Consider the following 21,408-nt stretch of genomic DNA (forward strand, 5'->3'; position numbering starts at 1 on the left):
CTCATCTATATAATGAATTCCGGGTCAGGCAGGGCTATACCGAGATCCTGTCTTAAAACAAGCACAGACAGAATGAGGCGAACAAACCCACTGTGTCCAGGGCTGAGAACAGCCCCATTGGACTGTGCTATCTTATCAAAACAAACAAAGCCATTATTTACCTGCCCAGGGATAATTGCTGCCAACCACAAGATAAGTACGGCTCAGACATTATGGGGTGGTCATAATTAATGGGTGTTTATGAGATTCAGGAACACTTCAGAAAGGTGGTGCCTACGCTAAACAGAGCCTGGGAAGCCGATACCAAAGTCCTGCTGGGGAATGAGAGCTTATCCCACGGGCAAGGAGAAACTGCTGTGGGATTCTGTGGAGAAACATGCAGACCTGTGTCAGAAAGACGGCTCAAACCACAACAAGGAGGAGACAGGACAGAACTGTGACAAGACCATCTTCAGGCCACATGCCTTCAAAGGAGCGCTAAGTGACCAGTAGACCAAAAGAAGACACCACCACTCTCTAATCTTTCATTGTGCTGCCACTAGTTCCTCGGTGCAGGAGGACGGTGGGGACATGCTCACTTCCTAATGTACAGGCTCTTGTCGTTCTAAATGGCACCGATGTGGACTTGGCCACGCTCCTAACAATCAGATTCACAGAGCAGGGCCATCAATCACAACACATACTGAGAAAGCAGACTTCGTCAGCCACGGTCCTGCCAAGCCCTCACAAGACTTCTGCAGCTCAACCACAGTGCTTTCCTCCCACAGGAATACTGGTTTTCCTAGTTTTCAGATCATGGTGCCTACCCGATGTGCCAAAAGTACATACATCTGCCAAAGCACCTGTCTCAACAAAGGCTGGAGATTAGCTTCTCCGAGGATGCCAGGCCGAGTACACGGAGGAGATTCGGTTTAATCAGTGTCACCATTCTTACTGTGTTAGCAGAAGTGCATGAAAGCATCCTATAAACCCTCTCATACTTCATGTACACATACTACACACGCCACACACACGTACACGATACACACACACATGCACACGATACACACACACACACATGCACGCACACGATATACACACATCCACACACATATGCAGGCACACGATATACACACGCCACACACACGTACACGATACACACACACGCACACGATGATGATATACACACATCCACACACACACATACAAACATAAGCAGTTCTCCAAGTGTAGTCCAAGGACCTGTGATCCCAGAACTTTTGGGGGACTCTACTCCCATAATCTAAGATATTCCTCTTCGTTCTCACTCACTTATGGGACTAAGGGTCGGACAGAATCGTGGGGCTACAAAACATGACATGTGGAATGGCTGCTCTCAGGCTCTCACAGCTACTGGAAACCACGCCTGCGTATTCCTGTGAGCTAGAGTTTTCTCGGTAGCTAATAACTTTTTAAAAGTGATTTATTGATGTGTGTATGAGAGACAGACAGACAGACAGACATAGTGAGATAGAGACTGAGAGAGGTGAAATTGGAGGCAACTCAGTGAGCTATCCCACCAGCTCTCTACTAGCTTTCAATGCATTCAATACACCTAAATACAGTAAATTAATCAACAAAACCTACAAAGATGAACAGTCTATGAGAGTATTTAATATTTTTAACTGTAAAAGAAATCCTAAAGCCAAAATGTCTCAGAAACACTTAGTTACAGGGTTTCCCAACTAGCCTGACTTTCTAAACACAGGGTGCAATAAAGGCTGGGAGCTAATTCCTGGGTAAAGCCTGCCTCGCAAACACTATAATCTCAGCACTGGGCGGGAGGAGGGGGAAGACAGGAGGATCCTAGTGGATTTCTGGGGCTTACCAGAGAGTCAGCCTAGACTAACTGGTCAACTCCAGGTTCTAATAGACCCTACCTCACAAGAAACACACACACACAAAAAACAAGAAGACAGTGGCTTCTGAGGAACAATTAAAGCTGGTCTTTCACTTCCCTATGCACACAGCATGTGCACAAGCACACATACATGTACACATACAGACACACATAGACGCAATACATTTTGGGCAGAGAGATAGCTCAGTGGGTAAAGCATTCACTATGCAAGCATAAAGACCCAAGTTCAAATCCCCTGAACCTATGTCAAAGTGACCCAGGGCTTCTATGAGATGGGAGGAGGAAGCAAGAGAATCCCCAAAAGTTCACAGGTCAGCTAGCTTGGCATAGAGGTCAACAGATATCCCGTCCAACAAGATGAAAGGCGAGGACTGACATCCCCAGGCCTGCACACACACACATGAACACATATATACACACAATCACATATCACAAGATTTAAAAGGAAAAAAAGGCTTGTTGGGCACAGTGGCACGCCCCTTTAGTCCCAGCACTCAGGAGGCAGAGTCAGGAAGAGCTCTGTGAGTTCCAGGTCAGCCTGGTCTTCATCGTGAGTTCCAGGCCAGCCAGGGCCACACGGAGAGACCCTGTACAGAAGCCAATGAAGCAAACACTCTCTTATCACTATTTTGAAGGAGACTGACAGGAAGGAAAGAGAAACTGATACAGACACGAATACTGACAAGGCCACAGATGCAGGGCCACCAGAACGAAATATGCTCAGCTCTGCAGGGTTCAGCGGAGCAGCTTGTGTCAAGCTAGGATGGCTAGAGAGGAAGCTGACAGAAAAAAAAAATCTGAACTAAACCCTATTACCATCGTTATGAAAAATGCCACCAGAAGACAGTAGTGGAATAAAATCTCAAGGGGGAAGAAGTCAGGAGACGAGCAAGGAGAAGCAAACACACAAGCGGCTCAGCACATTCTATTATCACCAGCGGCAGGACGTGTGGGGTACCCCTGTGCCGCTTCCGCACGTGGTCCGGGAACAGAATTGGTTAGCATTTAGAACACTGTTTTAATTGGTATAATATTCGTATCAATTCTCCCTTCTTAATGTAAGAATAACTCCCTTATGCCTAACACTGTCAGACGAGCAGCATCAATCACCTTCAAAGACATAAAAAGCCATGAAGCAGACGGTGGTTATCTTTAGTGAGGGGATTTAAGGCTAATGAACATCACCACAGCTGAGGAGCCATATACTAACTGTTAGCAACAGTAAAACCACTGTTTTTATTGCAAGAGGTCCGTTATGGGGCTGTGGGCATGGCTCCATGATAAAGGGCTCGCCACATAAACAGAAAGACCTAAGTTTGATTCCACAGGACCCACATAAATAAGTGTGTATTAGTGCACGTTTGGAATCCCAGCGGTAGGGAGACAGGAGGATTGTGTGGGTTAGCTGGCTAGTCAGTTTAGCTTTGTCACAGAGCCCAAGGTCAGGGGAACCGTGTCTCAGAAAATCAATGTGGACAGCTCCTGAGGAACGACACCTGGCTTCCACATGAGCATACACATCTATACACACAAGACAGACAGACAGACAGAAACACACACAGAGGTCCCTTACATATCTACCGGCACAGGCCCAGGCTTTTACATCTGCTTTAGCCGGTCATCACAACACCCTTGGAAGTTAAGATATTTTATCTCCAATTCTCAAATCTGAAAGTCAGGAAGACCAATAGGTCAGTCGATAGTTAGAAACTATGAAGCTGACTGAAGTCTCTCTGGTTTGTTCTTATCTGCACTTCCCTACAGACACACCTGTCATCTGACAGGATCGGCCTCCAGCATCCTTCCTCCACTCTCACCTCACGGAATCTCATCTATAAATATTTCATGACTCCGGTAGTGGGCGCGGGATTGTGGCTGTAAACCTCAGAGCTTCCTAAGTCACCACAGCCACCCTGTTCCCTCCTCTCCACAGCGGTCACGAAAGGCAAAGCTGATAATGTCATTTCCTACAGTCCAATCCTTCCCTGGCCCCTAATCCTCTTAAGGATGAAGCTTTAACTCACAAGGCCCTAGCTCAATCTTCTTGACTGACTTCTGCATCACTTCCACTCATGGCCTGAAGACGGTCCGCACTTCTACCACACAAGCGGCCTCAAGATACAACCACATGCTTGGGTCTCTAGGCCTGGGCATATGTGGCTTCCTGTGGAAAAAAGCCCTTTAAACTCACATCTACCCAATGACTGATGGTTAATTAAGACTTCATATTAGGTAATAATTTCTCTAGAAAACCATTATTTGATATTCCCAACCTGACACCTGGTCCCTTTAAGACATCCACAAAACCCTAAGTGTCAGCCCTTCTTCTAAGGTGGTCAGTCCTCCATCTCTGCTGGTTCCATATTCCATCAACCACAGATGGAAATTATTAAAACAAATAAATAAATAAATGTCTGGGAACAGGAGAGGTGGTTGAGTAGACAGAAGTGATTTGCCATGCAAGCCTGAGAACCTAATTTCTACCCCCAGAACCCACATAAAAGTGAATCAACCCACAAACTCATTCTCTGACCTCCATAGGCATGCTACGGCACACCCCCACACAAATAATAATATAGTATTTAAATTTTTTTATGTATATTTCTTGAAGAGCACTCGAATTCAGTTCCCAGCATCCACACCAGGGAACTCAAAACCCCCTGACACTCCGCTTCATTGGCTCCGATATCCTTTTCTCATCTCTGCAGGAACTTGCACTCACACGCACACACAAACATATCACACATACACATGCACACATATGTAATCAAAATTTTGTAAGCATATTATGTTTGATGGGCATGTGGTATATGCCTGCTTAGCAACCAGGAAGGAGAAGCAGAAGGGTGAGAAGTTCAAGTCACCCTCAGCTGTGTAATGAATTCCAGGACAACCTAGGCCAGAGACTTTGTGTCAAAACAAAACAAAAGAATGTGTTGAGTCAGGCCCAGTAGTTTGTAATATCTTCGCTCAGGAGACAGAGATAGGAAGATTATCACAAGTTTGAGACCTTCAGGGGCTACACAGTGAAGACCAAGTCAACCACCAACAAAAAACAAATAAAAGAAGAAAGTGTCTGTAACGAACATACAAGGCCATTTTTCTTACCTTTGTTCCCTAAACAACAGAGCACAAGAAGTATCTACAAGGCATTTACATTGTATCATGGGCTATAGTCACAGGTGATTCAACGTACAGAGAGGCTGTGTGGGGTCATATGCAAACACCAGACCATCTTATATAAGAGATCTGCACATCCTCAGATCTGGATATCCTCAGGGAGCCTAGGAAACAGCTACCCATGGGTAGAGAGTTGACAGAACCACAACTGCTGGTTTCTCTCAATGAACTAGGGATGTAGCTTTCTAATCTGTAAAACTACAATGTTGGAGACTGGTGCAGAGCTGCTAAATACCATCTAAGTGTGACAGTAAGGGATACATAGTAGCCAGATATGTCTCCCAGCACTTGGGAGACAGAGGCTGGAGGATCTCTGTGAGTCTGAGACCAGCCTGGTCCATATACTGAGACCCTGTTTCAAAAAGGACAAGATACTGGGCAGGGATGTGGTTCAGAGGCACAGGTCTCATCCAGCGTGTACAAGACCCTGGGATCAAACTCCAGCACAGGAAGTTAAAAAACGAAACAAAACAAAAAACTTGTTAAATATTAGACAGCTAGTTAGTGATGGTGCCAAGACCCAAGTCAGAAAGTTAGCTCTTCTATCTCCTGAATCAGCTCCAACCAGCACTTAGCTTCTCTATTAGCAGAGGAATCCAAGCACCAAGATTGAAACCTCATTTAAATCCAATTAAACCAATTAAACGCATCTCAAATTATTATACTCTTGACTTATTTATTTCAAATTCTGAGACAGGCTCTTACTTATGTAGCCCAGGTTGCCCCTTGAATCTAAGACTCCTGCCTTTGCCTCCCCGCTCCTTGATTTCTTAATGAAAAAGCTTAAATATGATGTAGACTACTTATTGTTTCTCTTTAAATAAATAAAATAGCACTCTGAGTTTAGTATCCAAAACTAAAAAAGGTAAATTTGCCTAACACAGTAGCATGCATCTGTACTGTTTTTCAACAGGGCCTTCATGTATTCCAGGCTGGCTTCCAACTCTGCAGCCAAGGGTGACCTGGAACTGCAACCTCCTACCTCTGCAACCGAATGCCAGATTAGAGACATGCTTCAACACACTCAGTTCATACAGTGCCGGGCACTGAACCTGGAGCTCTGTGCACCCCAGGCACACTTACTAACTAAACTATATCTCACCTGTTAATCATTGGGGGGAGGGGTCAAGACAGGGTTTCTCTGTAGCTTTGAAGCCTGTCCTGGAACTCACTCTTGTAGACCAGGCTGGCCTCAAACTCACAGACCCCCCTGCCTCTGCCTCCCAAGTGCTGGGATTAAAGGTGTGTGCCACCACCACCCGGCTGCTGTCAATCATTTTTGAGACAGGTTTTTCTGAGGCTAGCTTCACACTCTCCATCCTCCTGTCTCTGTTACTGAGTGCTAAGTACAGGTACGTGCTACTGTACCAGGCTAATTTAACTGTTCTTAGTTTTGGACACCCCAAAATGCTAGAGCACTTGAACACTGCAAACAGGAGGATCAGAAGTTCAAATTCCAGGCCAGCCAAAACTACATGAGACTATGTCTTAAGACAAAACAACAGTAATACTTTAGGGGATGGCTGCGCCGTAATTGGAGTGTGATTTATGTTATTTCCGGCCTTGGCTTATGAGTATTTACACAGGATGTGATGGAGTTTTGGCCCTGAACCTGCCCTTCTGTTTCTTGCTGACGTCTATAAACTTGCCTCTAGTGCCCATCTAACTTACTAGCCCTAATCGCCAATGGTCTGAGCTTCGATACCCACAGGATACGTAGAAGTCAGTCCTTACAGCCAAAATAGTTTGGGTTTTTTGCATTAGTCATAAGTGAAGTCTGCTATTCCTGACCCTGCTTTAAAGTCAGGCAAGGCCATGTGACACTTTGATGGATGAAATATGAGTAAAAGTGGCAGAACTGAAGCTGTAAAAGCTGGTACCCACTCGACCACCCATTTCCAACCTTCTCCACCCCTGAGTTAGTGACCAGCAGATAGCTCTCTGTATACTTGTGACAAATGGGCAGCAAGAACAGGGAGTCAACTTTGGTTTTGTTAAGTCACCAAGATATGGAGACTTCCTTTACTCTAAACTGCTCAAACCAATACCCCACATCTCTCAGGAAAGCATCTTCTCATACAGTCAACTTTATTTACCTGTTTTATGACAAGTATTTTGATTGCACAAAGGATGCTTTTTTAGCTATCCCACTTCAAGGCTGTTTTCTTTTCTTTTTGAGGGTGGAAGTAGGGGACAAGATCCCATAGCCCAGGCTGGTCTCAAAATCCACCAACAGCTGAAGAATAGCTTCACCTTTTTAAAAAAAAAAACTTTTGTCTCATTTTGTTTACCCACCAAACAGAGGACATTTGCAGGGGTCAGTTCTTCTCTTCTAACATGTGGGTGTTCCTGGAATCAAACTCAGGTCACTCAGACAGCTGGACAGCCCCATCTTCATAGTCCGATCTTCCTGCTTCCACCTTCAGAATGCTGGGCATGTACTACAGCACCCTGCTTACCAAGTGCTGGGGATGGAACTCGGAGCCTCACAAACCAGCACTCTACCAACTGAGTCACCCCCAGAGGCCCCACTTCTGCCTGTTTTTCTTTTAGTTAGAACAGTTTTTAAGTATACTGCAAGGCCAGTAATTACAGTGGACAGGAGCAGCAGACAGTAACTATAGTATCGCCTGCATCAAAATACTATTTTCTACACAAAATACATATGCCAAGTACCTACTAGGTAAAAACACTGTGCCAGATAACAGAGAAGACAGTCCATGCCTTTAAAAAGTGCATCTTATGCTATGAGTGGAGGAGACAGGCAAGCAATTACAGCAAAAGGGCAAACTTGGAAGCCTGGGATCAGGTGACCCCATCTCTAAGCCCAGCAGGGCAGAGGTGAGGGGGACAGGAAGACTCTGCATTCAAGGTCATCCTCAGTTAAACACAGAATTTGAGGTTGACTTGGGCTGCACGAGGTCTTGTTTAAAAAGGAAAAAAAGTGAGTTGGGTGTTGGTGGCACACGCCTTTAATAGCAGCACTCAGGAGGCAGAGGCAGGCAGATCTTTGTGAGTTTGAGGCTAGCCTGGGCTACACAGAGAAATCCTGTCTTGAAAAGAGAGAGAGAGAGAGAGAGAGAGAGAGAGAGAGAGAGAGAGAGAGAGAGAGGTGTTCAAGACCAGCCTGCACCAGACAAGATCTTGTTTCACACACACACACACAAACACACACGCACGCACGCACGGCAGAGCCCCCTGAATTAGAGAGAGACAGCACATTTGGGGGGGGTGTACAAAAAGGCTTTTAGAGAGGAAGTTCCCTGTCAAACAGCCATAAAACGCCAGCCAGGGGCAATGACTGAGAAGGAAGGGGGTCATTTAAGACCGAAAGAGCCAAATGTGCAAATACATTGGAGTTCAAACAAAACACAAAGCCAAACCGCTCTACCGACCTGGAAAATGTGACCTATCAAAGGGTATGGCAATAACCTGCTGATGCCAGGCTGCCCAGTGCCTAACCCAACAGCAAGGAGCTGCCAAAAGCGGGAGTGGCACACCCATGGGTAATGGTGAGGAAGGATTGATTACCAGGGAGAAAGAAAAACATGATCAGGGGGCTGCTGGGGCAATTCCCAGGAACAGCAGGCCCCAAACCAGTGTGATGACCCTAAGAGTGGACGGCAGAGCAGTGCGGTGGCAGCCCTAGGACCTGGCACCAACTGCACGACGCCAATAAATGAAGGCAAGAAGCCACTCTGACTACAGCTTTGTGGTGGCTCAGGCTAACTATAATAGTGACAATACAACCTAACTGCCACTTACTGAGTGACTGAGATGTCCAGGTCCATACGGCCATCTGTTTATCCTCTGCTCTTCACAGGACGAAGGTGCCTCTTCAGCCTGCCTTCTGATTCTGTTTCTGTTTAAGAGCGAGTCACTAGCACCCTAGGCTGGCCTCAAGCTCACTATGTAGGCAGGGAGGACTTTGAACGTCTAATCCTCCTGTCTCCACCTCCAACGTATTATCTTTTTTTTTTTTTTTTTTTTTTTTTTTTTTTTTTTTTGGTTTTTCGAGACAGAGTTTCTCTGTGGCTTTGGAGCCTGTCCTGGAACTAGCTCTTGTAGACCAGGCTGGTCTCGAACTCACAGAGATCCGCCTGCCTCTGCCTCCCGAGTGCTGGGATTAAAGGCCTGCGCCACCATCGCCCGGCTCTCCAACGTATTATGATTACAGGCAAGAGTACCACCATACCTGCTTTTATGTGGTCTTGACGATCAAATCCAGGGCTCCTTGTGTGCCAGATAAGGACTCTAGCCACTGAACTACATCCCCAGCCCCAGCTTGCCTTTTGTAGAGCCTCGTCTCTGCTGCTTTTTCTACTAAAAACCCCAGGAAGCACCCACACGCACTCCTGAGTGCCCCACACATTCCCTGTCCCCACTTCTCCTCCAGGCGGCCTTGCCACTCCCTGTGGCCCAGCTGAAAACTTCAGTTCCTCCAAAAACCCCTCAACGCACTCCCCTCCCCTCTGGATTTCTCACAGCACCCACTGTCTTGGAATTCTAGAAACCACACCATAAACTACCATTTGTGTGTGCTTCGTTCACACAACTATCCTACAGAGGGCATGAGAACATGTTCCAGATTCCAATTTAATTGTCGGAGTTTCCCTCCAGTCAATGCCTTGCACAAAACATGTACTCAGTAGACACCTGACTGTTATGGGCACCAATTAGTCTCTAAGAAACGCTTGCCTTGTTTTATCCTTAATAACTTGTCATGAGACACAGACTTCTGACTTGTGAAATGGAGAAATTGGCACCACTTCGTATTTCAAAATGTCCATTACCTTAGATTCTGGGAAACAGGGTTCTGATCCAGTTTTTAATTCTCAATCTTTTTTTTTTTTTTTCTGTCTTCTGAGACTGGGTCTTGCTATGTGGCTCTTGTTGACCAGGTATTATTTTAGTAGCCCAGCACTGTTTCTGCTTCTGCGTGCTATTACATGTGTGTACTTAACATCCCGGGCTACCATTCGTCGGAGTCTTTAGTTGAAAGTTCACGGACACAACTGAAATCGTCATGACGTCTACGGTGCTACATAGCGGGAACTTGATTCGTCGGCTTTTTATCTTCATGGTACACTACCTATAGTACCAATAACTCAAAGGGCCTCACAAAATGTGTTAAGTACTCTTTACTTTCTGGGATAACAGCTGTCTCCCGCCACCGGGTCACTCCCTTGGCTAATTACAGTGACTCAGTTTTACCGTTTTCACTTCCTCCCCATACGCGAGAAAAACAAACGAAAAGGAGGTTTATTGAGGAATTATAAAAATTAGTGCTGTTGTAAAAAGGAGTCTAAACACATCAGTGGGACATCCTCATAACCAAATCTGTCAACCTAGCCAAGATTTTCTCTCGCAAACAAGATCACCGAGAAGACAATGGGGAAACACTCCAGGAGGAAAGGTAGCGAGAAGACGTACTTTGACAAACTGACCCGGTCACTCCGAGGATCTGGCCCCGGGGAAGGCTATGATGACAACCGCTACTCTTGCTGACTCCCGCTAGGTTTTCCCAGGACTTTCCTGCGCTCGTCCCACAGCTGGTAGCGGGTGACCGCGTCCCTCCTCTGCGCCCAGACTCGCGCGCTCCGGGGCGCAGCACGCAGGTGACCTCTGCGCGCTCGGCCCCGCTTGCACGGCCCTCCTCAGGCCTGGCCCCCACCCTGGCCCGGGCCTCGGTCCCCAGTGCGGATCGGGCCGCTGACCGGGGGAGGGGCGCGGCAGCCGAGAACTGCGTCGGGGCGCGGGGCAGGCCTTACCGCAGCGGAGAGGGAGGCCGGGGTCGGGCGGCGCCAGGGCGCACGCGGAGCGGGGAGGTGGCTGCAGCCCGAATAGCGGGGACAGCCGAGGGGACCCCGGCGGATGCCCAGGACGCGGCGGGCTGCACGGGCGCCGCCATGGTGAGGACGCAGCGGCGGGACCACCAATCCCGCGGTCCGCCTCGGCGGCCGCGCCGGGGGTCGGGCATCAGCAACCAATGGGCGCACCGGAACCGGGCGGGGCACCGGGCAGGCCAATGCGGGGCTTCGCCGCAGGGGTGGGCGGGCCCGGACCCGGGAGACCCAATGGAAGTCGGAGGCTGAGTCCGCCCCACATCGCGGGCTGCGGGAGTTGGGATTGGGGAGAAGGGCAGCGTGGAGCTGCCGGTCGTGCGGCATCCCTGCTGCGGTCAGGTCCCCTCTGGTTCCCAGAGGAAGTCTCCTATCCCTACCCCACCGCTCTATTGTCAGACTGGGCCGCTGGAAGACCCAGCCCCCCCGTGGGCTTGTTTCCTAGGTGCCAGTGGTCATGATCTGACCCCCAGAAGCCTCTGAAGGCCCTGTCCAATCCTGTGAGAGTAAGAGGCCACCTAAACCCAGAGCGCGCTCGCAGACGGGCCACAAGGCCAACCCACATGACCAGCAGTTCAGGAGGTCGCTCCTCATCACGCTGCAGAGCGCATAAACCACCTAGGGCAGAATTTAATTCAGAATTTCCCCGAAGAGGAGGTGGGGACTTAGCCTGCCACTCTTGGATGCCAACCCAAACACTGCACCCTACTTTACATAAGGCGATCTTTTGCTTTGGCAAAAAGCTGCCGTTCTGAAGCTCATGCAACCTTTGGCTGTGGTCATTCATGAGCCCAGACTTGACTGCGCAGGCTAGAAGTGTCTAGCAAAGAACCAAATTTAAAAGTTCAAGGCCCAGAACAAAAACCCCACAGGACAGTTTCGTGAGATTTGGGAAAGTCCCATCACGTGTTTGAGCTGGAGTTTTCTTACAGCTATTCCACGGGCCAAGTGTTTTTAAATGGCCGACTTAGCCAAGCATGGTAGAGATGGTGTGTACTTAACTACTCTGTAAGCTGAAGCAGGATTAAACACTCAAGACCAGCCTGGACACCTTGGTGGGCTCCTGTGTTTTTGTTCTTTTACTATGCATGTATGTTCTGGTGTCTGTAGAGGCCAGAAGAGGACCTTAGAATCCCTAGAACTGGAGTTATGGGCAGATGCCAGTCACCAAGTGGGTAGTTGGGAACTGAACCTGGATCTCCTGTAAGGGCAAGTGCTCTTAATGGCTAAGCCATCTCTCCATCCCATGGTGGGTCCATCTTTGGGGGAGAGTGGAAAGGGCTGTGGATGGATGTTTGCTAAAACAAAGACTTAAATTCAGTCTTCAGTTCCCACAGAGCTGGGATTACACCAAGCACCCAATTAGCAGGTTCTTCAACATCATAGGAACTATGGGTGTCTGAAAAAGTTGTGTTCCTCCCTCCTGAAGATGTGTGCTTCTGGGTCCCACTTACCGTAATTCCAGGAAAGCTTAGCCCTGCCTGGTTTCCCCAGCCATACCCCCCTGAGAATCTCTGAGGAAGAACAGAGGTCAGCCTCCTTTCCTTGGCTCTGTGGAGTTAGCTTCGAAAAGCATTTTTCCAACTCTTCTTCCCTTTCTTTCTCCATAACCAATACCAAGCAATAGCCACCTCCCAGGTCCCAGGGATACAAAGGAACACTGCGCCTTTCCTTTCCGTAGGCACATGATCCACTGCAGGAGCACAAGTAAGACCAGCTGGAGCTGGAGCAGCTACACTGTGCAGAAGTCCTGCAACTGTTCTACAGCTCGGGCTCACCTAGTCACCTGGGCAACTACACTCCACAGCTCGGGCTCACTTAGTCACCTGGGCAACTACATTCCACAGCTACAGGCATCACAGAGAACAGCGTCTGCACCCCCATAGGAAAAATAAGCCTCCAGCTTTTCAAGTACCTAAGCATACACTCCCGGTTCTACACGAATGGCAGCGAGAAGGCCACCAGATGGGGTTCCTGAGAAGACCGCTGCCTAACAGTTTCCATTACCTCCTCCAGGAGCAGCAGGAAGAGGCACCAGTAGCTACAGGTCCTGGATGCCTAATACAGAAGGACCGCACCCACCTGTGTGGATAGCTTCCCAAGCCCTGCTCCAGAGCCTGACCCTGGGCCACTTGGGCTCCGTGGGGCAGACCACAGTGCATCCTCTGTTCAATACATTTTATTGCTAAGGACAAGGTAATGCACCAGTTTTCAAAATAATTTGGTTTATAGAGTTCATACGTAACAAAAAAGGGGAAGTATTATAAATCTGACTCCTGTATACAGAGCAAGGTATGAAGCCCTCCAATACTGGGCCCAGGCAAACAAATTCAAGAGGAGCAAAAACCTGTTTAACCCCTTCAATGTTGCCCTCTAGTCCCACCCCCCACCCTCAATCAATTCCCCCCACCCCTGATCAAGGGCAAAGCTACACCTGCCCCAGGCCTCCAGTGGCCCCAGTTCATCCTAACCCCATAGCCCCTGCATAACTGTAATTTCCTCTGGACAAAAATCAACCACCAGGCTCTGCCTGTTTCCATCATTAAAATTCTCCCTTCAAGGTAGTCCCCACCCACACCCTCTAATACTGTGCCACGGGGGCTCCGTGCCTAAAGTTTGTGGGCACAGAGTAGGTAACCTCTGAGTTTTACTTCAAGGGCAGACAAAGAGGTGGCAGTCAGCTCCTTAGCGCCTCAATCCTGCAGCTTTGCCAGCCCTCTCCTGAAACCAGTCCAAGCAGGGACAGATGGTACTCACTCCAGCCATCCCCCAGGCCCTGACTCAGCTCAGCTGAGGGCACAATTTCACATTTTGTTTGCCCTGCAGAGGCAAAGAAGAAAGTGAAGGCTAGGGGCTGTCAGAAGCTGGTCCAGACCAAGCACACGAGCATTCGCACACACATACACTCACACATACACACGCACACACACATAAATACAAAAGGGGATCGGGACAAGCACCAGCACCTCTGCCTTGCTGATGCAGGTGGGCGGAAGGAAGCTACATTCTGGGCCAGGAACAGGGCAATCGGCCCAGCAGGCACAGCTGACCCCTGTTTGGACTGGGGGGGCCGATGCAGTCACGGCATTCCAGTGTCGGCCCCTCAGTGGGAGATCAGCACTGTTGCCAAGTATCCCGAAAGGCTTGTCTTCATGACAGAATCCAATGAGGGTGGAGTGAGAAGGTGATGGGGTCGTACATTTCATTCCTTTTCTTTGTACAGCTTTACTTTTTGAGACTTCTGAGTTCCAAGTATCTGCTGTGCTGTGGAACCCTTGAGTGCTCTCGCCTTGATGGCTGGGAACCTCTTAGACCCAGGAAGCATCTACTCCATGATGGCCCGGTATAGTGCTGGCTCGATGTAATCCTCCCGGTACCTCGAGTTGATGACCCGTTGCCTTTTCTTTTCTTGCTTTACTTCCTTCTCTGTGAAAATCTCATTGAAGCGCATGTCTGAAGCTACCGACTACAAGACAAAAGGTAAGTAAATGATCACTCTGTGACCACTCGGACCCACAACCACCAAAAGGACGTGCTTCTGCCTTGTTCTTGTCCCCGCTGAGACAGGAGCTAAGGGCACAGGAAGCATACACTCACCAGTCTAGACTTGACTCTCTTGGGAAGCTCCTCATCCAGTGTGTATACGTCATCTCTCTTAACCACAAGCTGTGAGCCATCCTCAAACTCCACCTGCCAAGCAAACAAAGGCCTTTAGCTAGGGTACCGGAGCCTTGCTGGACCTGTGCGCACAGTGGCAATCTCCTATAGTTAGAGGAAGGAGCGTGGTAGGAAGGACGGCCGCGTCTGAAAGCCCAGTGGACGCAAGGCAGAGCTCCAGATCTGTGAGGACTATTAGGACCTGCAAGTTCCCAAGAGCAAAGACAAGCCGCCTGCCCAAGAGGAAACGCTGAATTAATAAAGTACCCTCCCACATTCAAGCTCCCATTCAAGAACCTTTGGCTACCTGGTACATCTGGATGGGGTGGGAGGCCACAAACTTGGCCCCATAGACTTGACCATCTGTCCATCTCACTTGAACCACTTCGCCTTCAGCAGGAGGCCCCAGCTGGAGACAGTCCTGACTCTGAAGAAAGAACAGAGGGGAGTGAAGAGTGGCTCCACCCGATCACAGTGGGAGCGACCCTGGCTTAGGGAGGAAGGGCCAGGACAGGCTCCTGCTCAGGGGCCCCAGGAAAAGCAGCTTGTCTAAGTAGAAAGTGGCAATAAGTCACAGGGTTGGCCTCATTTCATCTGCCCCATCCCTGCTGCTTCTAGGTAAGCAAAAACAAAGACCAACACCAAACGGGTATGGTAAACTTAGCAAACATAGCAAGCACACAGAAGAGGTGGGTGTGGGCTGTAGACTCCACGGTCCCTGTGTCCTCCCAGAGGTGCTTCTGAAGCTTCCCCGGGATCTGCTATGAGGAGTCCTTGGACTATATGTGAGTGTGTTTTAGGAAATACAGTCTTGAGATAGATATGGAAGGAAAAATCATCTAGCTGAGCATGGAGATGCACAGCCAGGGGATGGGCACAGGAGCCTGAGTAGTCCAGTTTTGGTTAAGCAGTGTAGCCTGGTGTAAAACGAAAAACAATGCCTTGGGATGTAGCTCTGGCCCTCATGCCATCACCCCCCCCAAAAAAAAGATAAATAAGAAAGAAAGAAAGAAAGAAAGAAAGAAAGAAAGAAAGAAAGAAAGAAAGAGCCACTAGCTTTTTTGTCATGTTGACATTCCCAGCAAAATCTATGATGCATATAAAAAGCAGGCCATGTGTGCAAATCAAAGCAAAGACACAAAGCTTTCATAGATTCTACTGTATCGTTACCACTGGGCATACAAAATTTAAAGGGGTAAAAAGGCCAGGTCTCAGAGCAGTGATGAAATGGTGGTTTGGATGAGAATGGCCCCCCGAGCCCACGTTTATTGCATGGTCTTGGTTGGTGAACTGCTTGGGCAGGATTAGGAGATGCAGCCTAGATGGAGAAGGTGTCTTACTCTGGGGGAGGGCTCCGAGCTTTCAAGACTCTTAGCCATGGTGTGTGTTGTGTGTGTGTGTCACCCTGTGTCGGGTGTGCAGATCAAGCAGTGAACTCTTAGTTGTTCTTGCTGCCATGCCTTTGCACTGTGGACTCTGAAAATACAAGCCCCAAATTAAGTGTCTTCTTTTCTAAGTTGCCTTGGTCATGGTGTTTTGCCATAGCAATAGGACACTATTAATAATCTGTTTGGCAACGAAGCTGCTGATGTAGTCTAAACGTGTGGAGGGAGACCCAAACCATCCACAGGGATGGCTTTGCTCTTCTGGGCTGCGTGCTTAGGCTCAACACGTGAAAAGGAAGGGCAAAAGCTGAGGAACCTGAGCTCAGCACTGAATACTGAGCCAGGAAACACAGGCCCAGTTCCAGGTAGGGCTCTAGTGTCTTGGGTGTGAGGAGTTTCTGGGTAGCTCTGAAACCCTCACCTAACAAGAGCCCAGAGAAAACAACATACACATCCCAATAACGCATGGCAGAAGAGAGGGCTGGATCATTCTTTTGAAAAATCACAGATATTATGCAGTGAAGCTGTATCACACGTAACTGGTTTGCTTCCAGAGTGCGGGCTCACATCCTGCACTAGATGCCACCAGGGATAGTTTAGTCTGAGATATACACATACTTCAAAGAACTGCAGAAAATGCTGACTCCCATGAACTTCTAGGGGAAGGAAGCAGCGCACCCTAGCACTTAAACTCTTCCTTGAAAAGGAACCCGGGAATGAATGCTTCATCTATTTGGGAACCAAAGGGGATGGGGAAGAGACCACAGTCAAGCAGCTAGAAATACTGTGACATCCCAGCCCCCAACTGCTCCCAGACATTACCACTATGTCCTCGGGATAAAGGTTGTCACTGAAGGAGCCATCATCAAAGTTGACTTCGTAGAAGGTCTCAGTGGTGAGTCTGACCACCTCGCACTGGTAGAAGCGCCCGTTCTTGTGCTTGCTGATGACCTTCTGGCCGGCCGTGATGCTCAGCAAGGCCCCCTTAGCACGCTGGAAGAAACAGCCTGGGTTACTCACAGACTGCACTGACAGGTCTGATAAGCTCCCCTTCATGGGCACAGCGGGGAAGGGGGTTAAGTGGGGAAAAGCAGGACTGAGAGGAAGTTGAAACAGGCCTTTCCAACATTCCAGTCAGGGCCATGTTTCCTCTGTAAACTCTGTTCACCTGAGCACCAAGACAATTGGTTTCTAGATAATACTGTCTTTTCCTTTGGTTGTTCCATTCTCGAATGTGCAACAATCTCCTGCCTTAGCTTCCCAAGCACTAAGATTACAGGCATGCTCACCATGCCTACATACCATGGTATAAATTATCCAAAACTCTAGGAACTAACCTTCAGGATTTCCATGAAACCAGCCAAATCACATATACTAATGTATACAGTCCAGGAATGTGTCGTAGCATCTGGGCAGAGACTTTATAGGAAGTTGGTGGCCCTGGGCCCTAGACTCCTGAGCAACACTCCCCAATGCCCTGGGCACTAGCTTCTCACGAGAAGGGCACAAGGACTGAACTTTCCAGAGGCCCTTCACTCAAAACAAACTGCCCCCATTAATTATTAGGGGGCATTGCAAGTACCATCCTTCACAACCCCTTTGGTTGATGTGATGTGTGATGTCCCTGATGTGATGGCTCAAACCCTACCAGACACTACTGCAAACACGCCTCTTCACAAGTGCTACCCATGCTCCTAGCTCAGGGCCTTTGCACGGCTAGTCCTTCAACCAAGATGCTACACTGTACACTCACCAGCACCCTGGCTCTTAACACCGAGAGTCTGCTCACTGCTGCCGCTCCTCACCAGCCACTCTCCTGCATCTCTGACTGCACTAATGTTACCCCCGCACCATCTGTGTTCTGACATACTGTGTCGTCACTAGTTTCCCGTGGCTCTTTCAAAATGACCGTGTGTACCTCATGATGCTACATGAGGACTGGGTAGGTTTCTAGCCGAGTCTGGGATGTGGCAGATGCTTAACACACATTGGAAGAGTGGATTATAAAAAACACAACATGAATTCCCGCATGGTCCAAGCAGCCTACAGGTAGAGGAACTCCAGACTAAAGTTAATCATAAATCTGCCACCTTGTTTCATGAATAGGCTCTGGCTCCCCAGCCACCAACTGGAGCTTGATGCTATCTCAGGCTTTACTCCAAAACAGCCTCAGCCTTGAGTTAAAGAACACTCCACTGTCTCCACTTCATGAGAAAAGCACCATGGGGCTAACCTGGAATCTTAGAAACCAGACAAGTAGGCGGACTGCCACAGGCTGCGGTTAGAGCTGATGCACAGCGAGCCGGAAGCAAGAAGGGGCTACATCGTGAAACCCAGGTCAACTCTACCAGGGACGATTTTTCTCAAACCTCAGAGGGCATGAAGAGCACTCCCCTTCACCCCCCGCCCCTCGCCGTGGACTGGCTCTGTCCTGACTCACCGTGCCACACTGTGGAGAGCCTGTGTCCTCCCCAGCTGTACTCTGGCTTCCAGGTGGGGAGGGTGGGGTTGTCCCCTGGGACTCAAGTGACTCAGAAGCAGCATGATCTGCTCTTCATGCTGGGGATCACCAGAGCCCAGTTTCCAAAGAACCCTGGGTTGGAGTAGCCTCCGAAAGCTGCTGTGATACCCACCCTATGCCAGGCGGCCTACTAGCTGCTCAACTCGACACTCTGCAGACCTCAAAATTGATCTCCTCTTTTCACCCCTCTGCAATAACAGCCTTGCTCCCCCTCGATCACGGTCTGGTACCTTCACCAAATGAACATCCTTCCGAGGTCTCAGAGGAGTAACTCAGGCACCTGCAGCCACCCCTCTCTCCTCCCTCCCTTCCTGTTCTCCACCCCTTCAGAGCAATCACCCAGCTGTCGACTCCACCGGTTGTGCGTGGGCTCGCAGGGTAAGATGTGTTCAAAGGTCTGCTGCATTTGTGTTCACTTCAGACCACCCCTGCTCCTCGGCTGACTGGCTCCCCTGCCCCTTCAATTCTCCGTCCTCTCCTCCAACAGCTACTACTGGTGTGACGCTGAGAGCATACTCAAAGGCCGGCGAGGTGGCTCGGCACAGAAAAGCACTTACCACCCAAGTCTGAATGAAGATAGAGGCCAGTGCTAGGAACTCACAGTTAAAGTCGGCGGGCAGTGATGGCACAGACATTTAATTGCAGCCCGTGAGAGACAGAGATCTGTGAGGTCTGCCTGGTCTACAGAGTGAGTTCCAGGACAGAATGGGCTATATAGAGAGACACTGTCTCAGAAAAACAAAATGAAACAAGACAAAAGCCAGCCACTGTGACAAGCATCTGGAATCACAGCAGTCCTATTTCAAGATGAGGGTTGGAGCCAGGAGAGTCACCTGGAAGCTCGGTGGCCAGCTAGCCTGGAGTACACAGGACAGCGGATAGGAGAGAGAGTCGGCCTCGACAGGTGGAAGGCGAAACTGACTACCACAGCTGCCCTGACTTCCACGGGCACGACAATGCATGTGCACACCTGCACACAAGTGACTCACATCAGGGCATTCTGGAAGGCCTCCTCATTCAAAAGAAACTTAAATGTGGCGGTCCGGGATTTTCACCCGTGGGCACTGTTCAATTCCCATGACTACCTGCTGGGTTCCCAGAACCAGTCCTGAATGTTCATTCTTTTTTTTTTTTGGTTTTTTCGAGACAGGGTTTCTCTGTGGTTTTGGAGCCTGTCCTGGAACTAGCTCTTGTAGACCAGGCTGGTCTCGAACTCACAGAGATCCGCCTGCCTCTGCCTCCCAAGTGCTGGGATTAAAGGCGTGCGCCACCACCGCCCGGCCTCATTCTTTTTTTTTTTTAAACAAACAAACTTATTTACTTTACATCCCAGCTGCAGTTTCTCCTCCTTCCTCTCCTCCTAGTCCCTCCCCTATGCCTCTGCCCCCATCCACGCCCCCACCGACTGTCCATTCTCTAGACTGACTCTAGCCCTGAAGCCACGAATACACTACTTCCTCGACCTCCTCGTGCCCACCCGGGCCCCGTCAGGACTCCTAGAGCTCATGCCCCACATCTCCTGCACACATCAGCCCTGAGAGAACGTTACAGAAAATGTGCAATTGTCAGAGTCCTCTCTTACCAGGCACAGAGCTGCTGTGCCGTCCCTGGCCCTGGGGTGAAGAAAAGGGTGCTCAGACTAACAATGTAAGGAACCGCACACAGACTTCACCTGGGAAAAGCACACAAGGAAACAGACCAGCCAAAGCTGAGTGCCACTGGACTGTGAAGGCCAAGGCAAGCAGTAACGACAGACGGGGCCGTCTGGTATTTGCTAACCCACCAGCATTTTCCGTCAAGGATGTGTGACGGCACCATAAATTGGCCATGTGCAGAGAAAATGATCCTGAAACCTGTCGAAAGGACTCTACCACGGTGCCTTCTCACCTCCAAATTGGGGATCTTGTGCCGAAAGCAGGTGATGAAGACGACAAAAGGCCAGTCATCGGGCTGCATCATCACCCCGGCAGCCTGGGCGCAGCTCACGTGGAAGGCAGTGGGGCAGCGGCCGTGCGAACACTGCACACAGCAGCCAGCATTCCTTTTCCTCCGCTTCTTACAGAAGACGCACTTCTGCAGAGGACAGAGCACGTGTTCTGTGAACAGCAGCCCACCCCCACCTCTTCTTGTTTTCCCTCCCAAATACACAAGACCAAATGACCAGAGTCAACCCCTCCCACAACATGAGGGCAGCCGGGGCCTGCTCCAGACCGAATGTAAGTCCCCATTAAGTAATTTAGCCATAGGGTGAGACTCAAACTGACCAAAACAAAGGGGAAAAGGAGGCCATGAGTCAAGTAGAAATGCGTTCACCCCTCCCAAACTCATCAGCGGGGACTATGCAAATTCCACAAGGCCCTCCCTGCTTACCAGCTTGAAGCGGGGCAGAGGGATTTTGCTCACATCCACTGGACTTCTCTCAGCGATGTTGACAAACCTTGCTTCTAGAATTGCCACAGCACATGAAACATGGACCCATCTGCCAAAAAAAGAAGGGCTCAGTCACCTCTTTCCACAGGCGGGGGGCCTGCTGACAGAACTTCCTCCATCACCCAGTAAGGTCACTCGGTCAGCCAGGTTCCAGGCCTCAGGAGGGAAAGTGTCATTTACCACATCAATACTGCACGCACTCTGCCCACGGCCAGTGCAGGATCAGGCCTCTAATCTGTGGCAAATATGCAGAAGCATAGTTGACTCTGTGATGGGTTGTGAAGGAAGCAAAAACTAGAAAGCAAGCTCAGAGCTTTTTCCACCCAGACACCTTTTGAGAAACAGACACGTCCCAAGTGGAGAAACTGAAGACTGTGGAATCTCTTAATGTCAGACCGTGCTGGGCCTGATATTCCATCGACAGTGTGTGTCAAATGCACAAGGCCCCAGGTTCAGGTCCACTTAGCTCCAACCATATGAAAACCTGCAACAGGGGCTGGAGAGATGGCTCAG

General features: G+C 49.4%; 2 protein-coding genes across 7 annotated transcripts in view; both read right to left on the reverse strand.

The window, feature by feature from the left end:
• St3gal3 (ST3 beta-galactoside alpha-2,3-sialyltransferase 3) overlaps nt 1-11,022 on the reverse strand; it is a 220,358-nt gene extending 209,336 nt beyond the window's left edge. For 2 of the 4 annotated variants that reach the window (XM_026777483.1, XM_005370054.3), the window contains exon 1: nt 10,831-11,022. The gene's annotated coding sequence lies outside the window, so the exon portion shown is untranslated. The other 2 variants (XM_005370055.3, XM_013354796.2) reach the window with 2 other exon arrangements.
• A 3,070-nt stretch (nt 11,023-14,092) lies between these two features.
• Nucleotides 14,093-21,408, reverse strand: part of Kdm4a (lysine demethylase 4A) — a 45,028-nt gene continuing 37,712 nt past the window's right edge. For all 3 annotated transcript variants that reach the window (XM_005370057.3, XM_026777489.1, XM_013354803.2), the window contains exons 17-22: nt 20,836-20,944; nt 20,353-20,538; nt 16,767-16,937; nt 14,867-14,986; nt 14,500-14,592; nt 14,093-14,368 (exon numbers count right to left, since the gene is read on the reverse strand). In XM_005370057.3, coding sequence (XP_005370114.1) covers nt 14,228-14,368; nt 14,500-14,592; nt 14,867-14,986; nt 16,767-16,937; nt 20,353-20,538; nt 20,836-20,944 — 820 coding nt within the window. In that variant the 3' untranslated portion in view covers nt 14,093-14,227. The remainder of the gene's footprint in view (nt 14,369-14,499; nt 14,593-14,866; nt 14,987-16,766; nt 16,938-20,352; nt 20,539-20,835; nt 20,945-21,408) is intronic.

The sequence above is a fragment of the Microtus ochrogaster genome, unplaced genomic scaffold (genome assembly GCF_000317375.1).
Source record: "Microtus ochrogaster isolate Prairie Vole_2 unplaced genomic scaffold, MicOch1.0 UNK69, whole genome shotgun sequence".
Classification (NCBI taxonomy): Eukaryota; Metazoa; Chordata; class Mammalia; order Rodentia; family Cricetidae; genus Microtus; species Microtus ochrogaster.